Below are 15482 nucleotides of genomic sequence, written 5' to 3'. Positions count from 1 at the left end.
ATTACTTTTGTCAGTTTCAAGTTATTTCAGAGAAAATTGTGTATTCTTCTTTTTTTATGGAGGGGTACCAACAAATTTGAGCACGTCTGCATATATGAATTCTACAGTTTGAAGTCATTCTCACTTGTGCTTATCAACCTGTATGGTTTCACGTACAGTGGCTTGCAAAAGTGTTCAACCCCCTTCATTTTATTCACATTTTGTTATGCTGCTGCCTTATATTAAACTACATAAAAAAAATTTTTTTTACATTAATCTACACTCCATGCACAATAATGACAAAACAAAAAACTGATTTTTGACAGCTTTGCAAATTTATTAAAAATAAAAAACAAAAATAAGTACATTGCATAAGTATTCACACACTTTTCTGGGACACTTGAAATTTTGCTCAGAAGCATTAGTTTTGCTTGTTAATGTTTATACACTTCGAGTGGAGTTAACCTGTGCCAAATTCAATTGAATAAGTTCAATTAAATTAAATTAAATTTTATTTATATAGCGCTTTTCACAATGTGCATTGTTCCAAAGCAGCTTTACAGGAGCAAATAAGAAAAACACAGAAAGGTAAAACAGCACAGTGCATGGTGTTTATAGACCAAGCAAGATCATTATAATAAATAATATCTAATATCTAAATGCAGTCTCCCGGTGAGCAAGCCAACACTGCACTGCTCTGCTGTGGTGAGGAACCCAAACTCCAATGATGAATAATGGAGAAAAAAAAAACCTCGGGAGAAACCAGGCTCAGCCGGGAGGGCCAGATCTCCTCTGACGTGTCATAGCTGCACTCAGTGACCCCGACCAAAGCCACCGAGCAACGTCCACGAAGAACAGGGAGAGCCCACGAGCCGCGACCCAGGAAGCCCCACCCGCCGAAACCGTGCAGGTCCAACCCGGTCCCATTCCGCGATCAACAACAGACAACAGAGGAACAACCAGGGAAAAGTAGTAATGGCATAATTAACTTTATTCCTCTGTTGTCCGACATCGACCACAAAACAAGACCAACCAGACCAGACCCACACAGTCCCAACAAATGAAACGCCCCGAACCACAACCAACAAGCCCCCCCACTCCCTACAACACCCACCCAGCTACCTCCAATCAAAGTCACTGAGTGCAGCCATAACTTCAAACTGCTGTCATGTGATGCAAGTTTAGCATTAAATACCAAGTATTGTAAATTTAGCATTTATGTGACAGGTAGTCCGTCTTTGCTCTCGGTTGGGGATGGAATTGTCTGAGCTGGGCCGGCCAGATGGTCGCCTTTTTCTTGGGTGGTGATGGAATTGCCTTGGATGGAGCTGGGATGGTCAGTCAGTCCACAGGTTCTCGCAGGAGGATGGTACGGGATTTTCCGATGTAGCTGGCGTAATCTCTAGTTGTGGATGGGCATATGACGTTCATCTGGGCCTGGCGGAATCTCTCCCTACCTCGGGATGGGCATCCCGAGGCGAGGGCAGAAAGAGAATAATTAGCGTAGCTGCTGTTCATTAGCTATGTGTTAGTGAATGCTTGGCTGAAAAGATGTGTCTTTAATCTAGATTTAAATTGGGAGAGTGTGTCTGACCCTCGAATAGTATCGGGGAGGCTATTCCAGAGTTTGGTGCACGTATGAGAAAGCTCTACCCCCTTTGGTGGATTTAGTTATTCTAGGTGTTATCAAAAGTCTGGAGTTTTGAGATCTTAGAGAGCGTGATGGGTTGTAGTGTGGTAGAAGCTCTGTTATGTAGGTAGGGGCTAAACCGTTTAAGGCTTTATAAGTAATTAAAAGAACTTTAAAGTCAATACGATACTTAATGGGTAACCAGTGAAGGGTTGATAACATTGGGGTTATGTGATCGTATTTTCTGGACCTGGTTAGAACTCTGGCAGCTGCATTCTGAACTAACTGTAGTTTGTTTATTGATGCTGCAGGACAACCACTAAGCAGTGCATTACAGTAGTCAAGTCTTGAGGTCACAAATGCATGAATAAGCTTCTCTGCGTCAGCCACACATAAAATATTTCGCAATTTGGCAACATTTCTAAGGTGGAATTTGCTGAGGTAACAGTGCAGCCTTCAATTTGCAGGTCATAATCCGAAATATTCTGCTCACGTGTCTTTGGTCCGATAAGTAATATTTCTGTTTTATTAGAATTTAAAAGAAGGAAATTACAAGTCATCCAATGCTTTATATCGTCGATGCACTCTGCCAATTTGGATAGTTGGAAGGAATCATCTGGTCTTGATGAGATATATAGCTGAGTATCATCTGCATAACAGTGGAAGCTAATTCCATGTTTTCTAATAATGTTTCCAAGGGGCAGCATGTATATGGAGAATAGCAAGGGTCCTAAAACCGATCCCTGAGGTAATCCATAATTTACTTGCGTTAGATTTGATGATTCCCCATTTAAATGGACAAATTGATGTCTGTCTGATAAGTAAGATCTGAACCATTGTAGTGCCTGTCCCTGAATACCGGTATAATTGTGTAAGCGATCTAGAAGTATTTTATGGTCTACAGTATCAACGCAGACTAAGGTCAAGCAGGACTAGGAGTGAGATGTTACCTTTATCTGATGCTATAAGCAGGTCGTTTGTAATTTTAACGAGCGCAGTTTCAGTACTATGATGCGTCTAAAGCCTGACTGAGAATTTTTCGTGTATGTCATTATTTTGTAAGAAAGAGCACAACTGAGTGGACACTACTTTTCTAGTATTTTAGACAGGAAAGGGAGATTTGAAATCGGTCTATAGTTTCCTAGTTCATTGGGGTCTAATTTGGTTTCTTGATAAGAGGCTTAATGACGGCCAGTTTAAAGGCTCCTGGGACATGGCCTAGATTAATTGACGAGTTGATAATGTTATAAATGGGCTCAATTGCAACGCGGTAATAACTCTTTTAATAATTTAGTTGGTATGGGGTCTAATAAGCAAGTTGTAGGTTTAGATGTTGCAATAAGTTTAATTAAATCTTCCTGTTTTATAGGTGAAAAACACTGTAGCCTTTCTTTTGGGGCGATGGTTGGTACTAATTTATAGGACAGACTTGGAGGTTGAGTTTTTACTATTTTGTCTCGTATGTTTTCGATTTTCTCTGTAAAAAAATTCATGAAATCATTGCTACCAAGGTGCGGCGGAATCCCAGGTCAGGTGAAGTCTGTTTATTTGTTAGTTTAGCAACTGTACTAAATAAAAACCTTGGATTGTTTTTGTTAGTTTCTATGAGGTTACGAGGTGCTCAGCCTTTGCTGCTTTTAGTGCCTTTTTATAACAGTTTGCACTCTCTTTCCACGCAATTTTAAAGACCTCTAATTGGGTTTGTTTCCATTTGCGCTCCAGTTTACGTGTTTCTCTTTTAAGGGCGCGAGTGGTGCTATTGTACCATGGTGCTGCGTTTTTCTCATTATCTTTTTTGACTTCATAGGTGCGACAGCTTCTAATGTATTAGAGAAAATAGTACCCAATTTGCTGGTCATGTCATCGAGCGATTCTTATTTATTGGTATGGTTATTAAAGGAGTCAGATCTGGCAAGCTCTTTGCGAAACTATCTTTAGTAGTGAGGTAATTGTTCTACCCTGTCGATAACGAGTTAAACGGCTGATTTCTGCAGTGCGCAGTGTACATGTTATAAGATAGTGATCAGTGACATCGTCGCTTTGAGGTATAATATCTATATTGGTTAGATCGGCTCCGTGAGATATAATCAAGTCTAGTGTATGATTAAATCGATGAGTGGGTCCATTGATGTGTTGTGTTACTCCAAAAGAGTGTAATAGCTCTGTAAACGCCACAATAACGTATGGTTTGGAGCGGCACATACCTCTCTATAAAGGGTGCAACAGCTGAAAATGCATATCAAAGTAAAAACCAAGACATGAGGTCAAAAGAACTGCCAGTAGAGCTTTGAGACAGGATTGTATCAAGGCACAGATCTGGGGAAGACTTCTGAAAAAAATCTGCTGTATTGAAGGTTCACAGAAGCATGTAGCCTCCATTTATCCTCAATGAAAGAGGTTTGGAACCACCAGATCTCTTACTTGAGCTGACCTCCTGTCCAAACTGAGCCATCGATGGAGAAGGGTCTTGGTTAGAGCGGTGACCAAGAAGCTGATGATCACTCTGGTTGAGCTCCATGATCATATATGGAGATGGGAGAAACTTACAGAAGGACAAACATCACTGCAACACTCCAACAATCTGGGCTTTACGGCTTAGTGGCCAGACTCAAACCTTTGCTCAGTGAAGACACATGAAAACTTGAAATATGCAAAAACGTACTTCAACGAATCTTTCAAACTGTCAGAAACAAGATATTCTGGTCTGATGAATCTCAGATTCATGCATCATGTCTGGAGAAAAACAAGCACTGCTCAACACCTGTACAATACCATCTCAACAGTGAAGTGTGGTGGAAACAGCATCATGATGTGGGGGTGTTTTTCAGCTTCAGGGACTGTACACAAAATACGGAGATAATGATCATGAAAACCTAGCCCAGAACATTCAGAACCTCGGACAGGGCAGAAGGTTCATTCTCCAACATGACAATGATCCTAAGCACACAACTAAAACAATGCAAGAGTGGCTTATGGACAACTCTGTCTTATGTCCTTGACTGGCCCAGCTAGTGCTTGAACCCAACTGAACATTCTCTGTAGAAACCTGAAAATGTTTGTCTACTGATGATCTCCATCCAACCTGACAGAGTTTGAGAGGATCTGAGGAGAAGAATGACAGAAAATTGCCAAATGCAGATGTGTAACGCTTTTCACATCATACCCAAAAAGATTTGAGTCTGTAAAGGCGCTTTAACCATTTTCTGAGTTAAGGGTGTGAATACTTATGCAATGTACTTATTTTTGTTTTTTATTTTTAATAAATTTGCAAAGCTGTCAAAAATCAGTTTTTTGTTTTGTCATTATTGTGCATGGAGTGTAGATTAATGTAAAAAAAATAATTTAAAGTAGTTTAAGATAAGGCAGCAGCATAACAAAATGTGAATAAAATGAAGGGGGTTGAACACTTTTGCAAGCCACTGTACGTTCCGTTTCTGTGGTTTTTGCTCTTGTTGTTCTGCACCCGTGTGGCTCTGTGCTGCTGAAGCTCCAGGTTACACTTAAGTGTGTGGCTCAGTGGCGCAACTTGTTGAACCGCAAGCTTTGATACTCTGAGATTGTGGGATCAAATCTCGTGTGGTGCGATTGTAACATTTATGAGATCTTAGGGCTGGATCATGTTTACCAATAAACTTGAGAATAATTTTTCTAAATGTGCTTCAAAGCATAATTCCATAACTTCAAATGTGCTTTAAAGCATTGGCATATTTTCAAAGCTCTGCAGGGGCACAGGCCTCCCATTACTTGACACTTTTTTCTTTTGAGTCATGGCGTTCGGCTGCTGTTTGTAACCAAACGCAACCTTTTCTTATCAAAAAAGTTAAGTGTGAACACGGGCTTAAACTAGAGATTTATAATGGGGCAAGATAGAGTGGCGCTCCATAACACCAGCTGCGGAGCAGAGCGAGGGCTCAGACCTGGACGTGTAATGTATATTGAAATATCGAAAATGTGTTTTAAAACCATATCATCGTTATCGAAATTAATTCTATCGCGATAGTTATTGTTATTGAATTATTGTCCAGCCCTATGAGATCTACAGTTTGATTTTATTCTCGCCAGTGCTTATCAACCTGACTGTTTTCATGTACGTTCCGTTTCTGTGGTTTTTACCCTTGTTGCTCAGTGCTGCTCTGGCTCTGTACTGCTATAGCTCCAGACAGCGTTTACGTGTGCAACAGAGTGGCGCAATTTGTTATACACCGTGCTTAGAGACTTTAAGGTAGGTGGTTCAAACCCTGTGTTTAGCACATGTAACGTTTATATGTGAAGTCTTCGATTTGATTTCATTCTCACCTTCTCTTCATAACCTATTTGTTTCTCATAAACGTTCTGTATCTGCCGGTTTTTTGCTCTTGTCACTCTGTGCTGCAATAGCTCCAGACAGCGCTTATGTGTACAGCTGAGTGGCGCAACTTGTTAATCACCATACCTTGCGATGTCAAGGTTGTGAGTTTGAATCGTGTGATACTTTTCTATATGAAGTCTACCTTTCATTCTCAACCTGACCTTTTTTGTTTACGCTCTCGTGGCTCTGCGCCGGCGTGGTTCAGCGCTGTGCTTGAGGTGCCTTAGGGGGGGCTTGGCCCCGTGTCGCTGCTTGCAGCTATATTCTCTCATTGTTTCTCTCTGTCTGTGTAGTCCTCAGTGCAGCTGTGATGTCATCAACCTCAGGTGCCAGTCATAAATATAAAACACGTTTAAGAAAATCTTAGTGAAGATACACAATTTTTTAGGTGCCTCTCATTATTATTATTTAAATTCATGTTGCCCTTGTAACCTTTATCGAAAATGACATAATGTCACATCGCAATGACATCTTTTCAACATGACATGTGTCTAGGTCAGGGCTCCAGACTGCGACTTGTTTTCGAGACAGCGTGAGCATTTTTTACAAGTACTCGCGCATGTGCGACCTGTGGAAAGACAAGTAGAATGCGAGCCCGCCACCAGTGCAGGCTGTGTGTCGTCGTCAACTGCGACCAGTGCGCGGGTCGCTCACGTGTCACTGATGTTTCCCGCGGACACGCACAAAGTTTACACTCACAAAGTTTACACCCACACAACGTGAGCGCATTACTACGAGTCGCTGTTTGCCGTTATGGATTTATTGAGCCCGAGGACGAACAATTTCATATATGAGACGTTTAAAATGACACTCAGGAGGAGTTCAGGAAACGTAATTTTTCTGTGGATTACTTGAGATAACGCTGGATCATTTCAAATCCATTCACAGCTAGAACGAACGACAGGTGAATGCTCGTTAAGTTTTATTTGACGTTATATTTACATGTTGTGAACATGAGGAAAAGTGTCCTTAATACACAATGAAATCATTGTAAGAACATAACACAAGGCCTTTCATTTTGCTTTATGTAACACTGTAAACAATTAAATATTTTTTGACAAGCACAATTTCTGTTGGTTCAAATGAATTCATACTACAGTCTCAAAGCAAAGCTTCAAAAACAAAGCTTCTCTGTAGACTCTGCCTCTTTTTAAACAAGCAGAACCAAATCTGCTGTCGTCAAGTAGCTTATTTGTCAGTATCAGTAATACAGTTATTTTGGGGAAAAATGTGACTAATTGCATAATTGCAGGCTGATTTAAGGTGTGCCTCTAAATTTTAGCTTGGGCTCCTAAAATTATCAGTCAGGTGCTAGAGTGCTCCTAGTAACAAAAGTTAGTCTGGAGCCCTGGTCTGGGTGTAATGGTGGGTCTATTTTAACTGTCCAATAGCAAGGCAGCTTCAGCCTCCAATGATCCAATGAGTTGCACTAGGGCAAAATGAATCAATACTAAAGAGGCTTTTTTGCTCAGTGTGCATAAAATGCGTTCTGGCCTGCATGATTTGTTTTGTACAATTGTTTACTTCCATTGTTTTGTTTTTCTACACACATTGCTTTGTTTGATAAAAAACAGGATAAAGGTCTAATGTACGCTTGTTATTGATATACCCTTATTATTAGCTTGTTCTTAAATTGCGACAATTAATAAAAAGCAATGTTATTGACTAAATATTAAAATATTTTATAATTATCATCATCATTTCGGTGTAATTTTAAATGTAAGATTTTAATTATTAAATTATATACGTTACATAAAAAAAAACAAGTTGAGAAAATAAACATCTGTCTTTGGGCTTCTGTCTGGCTCTTGCTTACTTTAAGACTAGTTGGTTACAAAACGTTAGTTTAAATGACACAATCCCTAGCAGAAATATATCTAAATCTCTGCCTTTATCATCTTAAAAAAAACAAGAAAGATAAATGCTTTGAAAAACAGTGCCAGCTTTGTACACCTTAAAGAGAAAAGGAGGGTTGGGGTTGGTAGAATCTTTGAAATATGACATGAAATCCACCTACATATTCAATTAAACAAACCCAATTAATCACAAATTAATAGTGTTGTCACGATACCAAATGTTTGACTTCGATACAATACCTAAGAGAAGTATTTTGATACCAATACTAAATCGATACCATGCAAAAAGAACATACAGGAAGTAATTCAATAAAAAATGATGAAACATAAATAACTTAAAATTCTGTTATTTTATTTTTTACTCTTAAAACTTACACTGTGTTCTTGCCTTGCTTTTTGAGCATGTCTTCCCCCTTATTTAAAAATGTCACCACACAGACCTACATATGAGTGTCAGGTATCAATCTATGATACAGTCCTGAACATGTACTTGTCTCAGTGTTTGCTGTCTGCTAAGGTGAAACGAGAAAATAAACTGTTTAAACTTAAATTAATCTACATAAATACTAGCTAAGACCTTAAAGCATGGTTCAATTCAGTCACTTCAATACATTACAATTCATTAAAAACATTACATAATGCATTCTTACATGAACTAACAATAAATCTCTTTTTACAGCATTTATTAATTTGTTTATGTAACTTAATACAAATCTAGTTGTTTATTCATATTAGTTCATTGATAAATGTTAAAAAATACAACTGTTAATATTTTAAATTGATTGAAATATGTATTAAATAATTAAATATTTATTAAATCCGTTGAAATGAACCATTAAGATGAATAAATGCTGTAGAAGTATTAGTACCCATTATTAGTTCATGTTAGCTAACAAATTTTTAGAAATGGAGTTGTAAAGCGTTATCAAAGCTGGTAATGTTGGCCTGTCACAAAATAAACCATAAAGCATTATTCAGGCTATTGTTATCATATACATACGCTACCTGTCACTTTTAAAGTTCTTTAAATGGATGTCTGTTGGTGAAATTTTGGTCCGCAGATTTTGCACAGATGGACTTCGTTTGCACTTTGCCGCACGCTTTAACTCGGCTATAATGCCCCTTTGCGCATCTGCTTCACTGACAAGCCGTGGACAGACGGAAAAGGCACTTATGTTTGCCGCCGTGACTTTCATTTCGTCGTCACCCCGAAATCTGCAGCGCAAATATAAAAAAATCATCATTGACTCCACACACCCAGCACACAAACTTTTTGAACTGTTGCCCTCTGGTCGGCGCTTCAGAGCACCAAACACCAGGACTTCCAGACACAGAAGCAGCTTCTTCCCCCAGGCAATCGCCCTCCTAAACAGATAACTGCTCCTTAAGAACAATATTCCACTTCCACTACTCCTATAGTGTGCACTATTGTGCCTTATTATATCTACATTTTATTTCTACATGTATATAACACTACCTCTACTTACTACATTATCAATTTGCACAAGTGTACATACAATCTGTTAATATGTATATTCTACTATATACTACCCTGTACAATGTCTCTTATATGTTATTATCCCCCATTTTCTGTACAATAGTCTCTTATTTTATATATGCATATTTTAGAATCTTTTATACTGTAAATCTTATTATATTGTATTGTCATTGTTGAATGTCTGTACTAGAAGCTTCCAACACCAAAGAATATTCCTTGTGTGTGCAAGCACACTTGGCAATAAAGCTCTTCTGATTCTGAAATACGAGGAAAGAAAGTTGTACGCGTCCACTGACTGAAGAGAGCGCTGAGAGCATATGTGCGCGCACATATGGCTGCCGCAAATGGACGCATTTCAGGATGTGCTCTCTCTGAAACGCGCGCGTCATTAAAGTACCGGTACCAAATAAATGAGATTTTCGTTTTAACAGAAGGGTATAGCGGTACTTTTGGGTGTATCGTGCAACACTACAAATTAATGTTTTGTATAAATGTTACACAATATCTGTTGTTTGACACATAAAGAATGCCAGGCTTTTTGTCTGGTTACCACCACAAATAATATTTACCTTATTTTTTATATTTAGCAAAAGATGTGAATATGACATTCATTATAACAAAAGCTGTGAGTATGATATTAATTGCCTCAACTCTGTTGTTTCCTTTTAATTTTTTCAACCCTTTTTTTCAAGATTCATACTAAAAATGGATGCTGAGTTGCTTCACTCCCCTGTGGTGGGGTTTACGGAAGATGAGGAGGTGGATGTGAGTTACTGGAACCTTCCACTGGCTTTCATGAAGAAACGTCACACAGAGAAAATCGAGGGATCCAAAGCCCTGGCTCAGAGCTGGAGAATGAAAGACAGGGTAAGGGTGAGAGGGTGTGCATTGGAGTAACATTTCCATTGGAACGCGACGCCTCAATCAAACTAAGTGCCAAAGCATTTGGAATAGCTGCTTTTAGTAGGAGAAACAGTGAAAGCAGAACTAAAGCACACAGTTGTCAATCAGTGGTGGAGGTGATACTGAATAAACTTTTGAATAAATAAGCAGTTAGGGGGGTGTAGGGGATCATCACTTTTTGCCTGAAACACAATAAATAATAATGTAATATTTGTTTATTTACATGGTTTTAGATTTTTAGCCATAGTTTAAGTAACTAATTGGAAGCTTGTTACAATAGGAGGCCAGCTGAAAAAGTTTGACACAGTCTGAAATCTATGCAGAGACAGACCAGACAAAAGATAATCCTTTATGAATGTGGTAAAACCTGTATGGTACATTCCCTTTTGACAATGTATCAGTAACTACGATAAGCAACTATAAGCAGCCATAAAACATATTTGTGATGTGTGAAACGTGCTATCTTTTCATACCACTTCTCATTATTGCTTCCTTAGAATGAACCATTGTTTTTTTTTTTACTTTTGTAAGTCACCTTGAATGAAAGCTTCAGCTAAATACTAAAAGTAAATGATATAAAATTTAAGCATAGACGAGTTGTTCTCTACTCCAGTGCTACATTTTATGTACCTAAACTATAATACATTAGGGATGTCTCCACAATTATTAATAGAAAATAAGCCAATTAAAAACTTGACAAAAGCTTGATAAGCAACTGCTTAAATTGGATAAGAATGTTATTGTGCTTTCTACTAAAGAAAAACTGCAATTTCAAACAAGTTGTGTAAGTTCTCTCACTATTTTACTCTGTTTTTCTCCAGATGAAAACGGTGAGTGTGGCTCTGGTTTTGTGTCTCAATGTTGGTGTGGACCCTCCTGATGTAGTCAAGACTTCACCCTGTGCAAGACTAGAGTGCTGGATAGGTGAGCTTTTCATTAATCTATTTGCCCAAAGCAAATGAGGAAAATTAAAAGCAAATTTTGTAAAAGCCAACATGAGATACTGCAATTTGCTCCTGTATACTGCTAAAGTGAAATTCAAGATGCCACAGTTCATGCTGGCATGGCAATAATGTAATAATGTTTGTTTAGATTACACTGTTTGGCAGTTTAGGAAAAGTTCGACACCTTTAGAAAAACACAGTATCTAAATCCTCTCAGCAAATAATCTGTTAGCAACATGTTTAGACTAATATTCAGTATACACACAATAATAAAACTCTTTCTACAAAAAATACTACATTTTTTTTAAAAGATATTTGTTCAAGTTACTTTATTACTTTCACTTTAAGCCAATATTCATATTCATCTACAAAATTCCAACATTTCATTCAAGTAAAACAAATTGAAAGTGGGGGAATATCACATTGTGAAAAAAATGTTTTTCTGTAATGCACCCTGGCCACAATTATTGGCACCCCTAGAAATTCTTATGAGTAAAATATCTCCCAGATATATTCCCATTAATATTTAAATTTTCTGAGCAAACCAAGGTGACTAGAAACATAATGTTGTCCAGTCATGACTTCTTGTTGCACAGGAGAATAATATTAAAGTCCGAGTAAAGTGACATTGAAATGTGTTCTGATATTCATCAATAGATAATTCACAAGCAGGTTAAAAGGTATGCGTATTTGACGTGGTGTCCGGGAAGAGAGCTCTTCCCAGGCTTCATAGGCAGCGTAACGGAAGTGTAAACGTCTCAAGACATGTTATAATGATTTTTGTTGATTACATGAATACAGTACATGTTTGATAAGTTCATGCAGATTTAAAAAATTTAATGTTTCAAAGAGAGTTGTTGATTTAAAATAGTTTAAACTGTGTTTGAAAAGTAAGCTCTCTTGTGTGTAATGTTCCTTTAATGCAACGTAATGCGTCACGTGACTCAGACGAGCGCAGGACTGTGGAACTGTGGGTAATAGGACGCGAACAGGCTGTTACACGTGCGGCTTCTTCAAAACGTATAAACTCTGCATATGGTCCAAGAGGTGCACACGGTATTTGTTTGTGTTTGTTTCTTGTTATAGAGTTTATGTGCTTTCACGTGTGTAATGTAATGTGTTCTGCTTTGTAACAATATGTAATGATGTGGTGAATGGGACTAATTGTTGAAGGATTGTGATTTGTGAAAGTGAATAATGACTGAGAGATGTGGTTAAGTAGTTTATGTCTTTATTTTTTGTAGTTTTCACGGTGTCTTTCATAGACCGTGGCATCTTCAGAAACCACAGAGAGAGAGAGAGAGAGCAAAATAAAACATCTAAAAGACATCTGTATGATTCGTGGCCGTTATTTATTGGATCAGTGCAGCTACAGGAAGTCTATTTGAATTATAAACAGAGAGTGTCTTTGCTATAACCAATCACATATTTAAAAACTACAATACTAATTTCTTGCTAGAAATGCAATCAAAAGTTATTGAAAGTGAAAATTAAACTTACATTTATACAAAACTATGCTCCAACGAGCGTTTCAGCCGCCGTTTTATTTTTCGTTTTTATTTTATTTCCAACACCAGGGTAATAATTAAGAAGTTTTAATGGACTGGAGATCCAATGCAAATCTGCCTGAAAGAGAATGTGTGTCTATATTGTCTTAATGCACAGCAAAGAGAATATTTTGTGTGGCCAAAGATTTTTCAAAGATCACAGTTGGAGAATTGCAGAAATAATAAAATAAAGGAAAACTGCACCTCCATCACCACAAGTTGTTTGGGACACTGTTCAAGAAACAAATCTTCTGCTCTCATTCAAAAATAAACTCCACCATATTAATATGCCATACTGGAACTTCAAACAGGACTGGGGTGTATGGCCATATGAAATGAAAAAGAGTTTTTTTGGCATCAATAACACAAGATAGGTTTGGTGCACACAGGGACGAAAAAGTGCCACCTGTCCACAGTTAAATATACCACCAGATCTTCATTGTTCACATTGGTTCAAAACAAACAGAAATGACTCACTGAGCACAAAATCAAGATCCTGCCATAGCCATCCCAGTTCCCTGACCTGAAGCCTATAGAAAAAGAGTGGGATCAGTGTTAATTTTGACAGCAAATTTTGATTTAGTTTTAGTCATAGTCTTTTGACAAAAATGCAATTTAGTTTTAGTCACATTTTAGTCAACCCAATCATTTTAGTTTTAGTCTAGTCTTAGTCGACGAAATATGAAAAACATTTTAGTCGAATAAATATACATTATAAAATCTAAATGGTTTATATCATTTACTTGGTGTAATTAAATGTTCCATACAAAGATTAAACTGTTTTGACATAATTTACTTCACCTTAGAATGAAATTAAACCAGGTCATTACCTTTATTTTTCAGAAAAGTTCAGTAACTAGATTTGCATTGTTGGAACACAGAATATTAGACCATGAACGACATGTTCTAGTTCATTCAATCCCATTTGACTCAATTGACTCGTTAAGTAGGGCGTGTTCATTCAGTTCATTCAACCAATGAAACGCTCTGACAGGGCTCACACTCAAAGGCTATTGGCTCTAGTGATGGGAAGTTCGAGTCATTTTTGCGATTCGGATGTTTGAATCTCGTTCAGCAAAATGAACGAATCTTTTTTCGAGTCATTTCGTTCATCTGCGCAGAGTTAAATTAATGTTGCATGTTAATAGCCAAATTACCCCATAACGTTTATTTATGCTAGTTTTGATCACATATATAATAAGAAATAACTTATATTGTAGTTAGGGACAAGTTATGAGAAACAGTTATTTAATTATTTCCTGACAGCATTTCTGTAAAGTTATGCATTTATAATTCATTAACAATTTTGGGTCACTCAGGTATGAAATAAGGTTTACAGGTTGTTGTTTTTTACTAAAAAGTCTCATGCAGTTTGCAAAGTATATAATAATAGGCTATTGAAATCATTTAAATGTGCAATTATTTAATAAGAGATCACTTGTGTAATAAATGCATTAGACATAAACACTGACTTTACTAGTGTTGCTTATGTTTATATTTTGCCAGCACAGTTCTTATGCAAAATAGTTAGTTATTAAGATAAATTAAAAACACATGCAGAAATCCACAAGAAACATTTATGAATATACTGACAGAAAAAAGAACAGAACGGTACGTTTTAGAGAAGATGTTTATTGCACATATCGTTTGATCATTGTATAATATTTCTTCCTATAATACAACATATAACACGTACATCATGCATTTGACTGATGATCCGGGAAGTGGTCACGTAACGTTAAAGACTCGGACTCGAAGACTCCGGTACAGGCTGCAGGTTTGCCTGCGGAGCTACCATTTGACAAAAGAACAAAAGGGCTCGGACCCGATGACTCGAGAGACGAACTAATCATTTCTCTTTCCGGTATAAGGACTCGGACCCGATGACTCGAGAGGATGACTCGAGAGACGAACTAATCATTTCTCTTTCGGGAATAAAAGAACGAAAGGACTCGGACCCGATGACTCAAGAGACGAACTTCATTACTGTTTCTGGTACAATGTTGCACATGCGCGGTCAACACAAAATGAACGAATCACTCACTGAGACACTCGTTACTCCCGAGTCATTTTAAAGATTCGTTCAGAAAGAACGAATCGTTCATGAACGACCCATCACTAATTGGCTCAAGGCATGCCTCTTTGAAGAAAGAGCTGCACTGTTTTTGCTTGAGACAGCAATGAATGAGAAATAGCTTTCATATAAATTGTATTGCATTTCTTTAGTCATGCAAACATGTTACATATTTGGTTCGAATGTACAGTTTGACTCACTTCATCACTTCTATAATCAGTAGAGGACAGCGCTGGTTTCTTTTGGCTGACTTTATGTTGCATTTCACGTTATGCAGCTGCTCGTGTTAAGTTAACATAGGCATATAAAAACGTTTGTGCTTCCTTTGTAATGTGTTTCGGGGTGACTCGCCTGCAGTCGCGCTTCAAGTTTGCGGCATTTTACCGGCGATCGTGAAGGAAAATGAGACGCCTTGTAAACCGCGTGGAGACACAGAATATATGTCTGTGCTTCCCCTTCTCCCAGAGACTTCTCTCTACCGTTTATATGAGATAAGCACATGCGCGCAAACTGATGTCCGCCAGGTGGGACAAGAATATTTTCGTCTCGTTTTTATTAGTTGACGAAAATGTCAGTATATTTTTATTACAGTTTTCATTATCATGCATTCATTTTTATTTAGTTATAGTCTCGTTTTCGTCAGTGAAAACATGTCGTTAACGAATACTTTTAGTCGTAGTTTTCGTCAACGAAATTAACACTG

The 15482-nt window shown here is 37.7% G+C and overlaps 1 protein-coding gene across 4 annotated transcripts in view; it reads left to right on the top strand.

The window, feature by feature from the left end:
• rptor (regulatory associated protein of MTOR, complex 1) overlaps window positions 1-15482 on the top strand; it is a 162794-nt gene that overhangs the window by 14609 nt on the left and 132703 nt on the right. For all 4 annotated transcript variants that reach the window (XM_057337785.1, XM_057337784.1, XM_057337783.1 and 1 more), the window contains exons 2-3: window positions 10004-10178; window positions 11036-11138. In XM_057337785.1, coding sequence (XP_057193768.1) covers window positions 10017-10178; window positions 11036-11138 — 265 coding nt within the window. In that variant the 5' untranslated portion in view covers window positions 10004-10016. The remainder of the gene's footprint in view (window positions 1-10003; window positions 10179-11035; window positions 11139-15482) is intronic.

Source organism: Triplophysa rosa, linkage group LG7 (assembly GCF_024868665.1).
Source record: "Triplophysa rosa linkage group LG7, Trosa_1v2, whole genome shotgun sequence".
Lineage (NCBI taxonomy): Eukaryota > Metazoa > Chordata > Actinopteri > Cypriniformes > Nemacheilidae > Triplophysa > Triplophysa rosa.
Note: the sequence above shows the minus strand (reverse complement) of the source record. Positions and strands in the feature narration are given on the sequence as shown.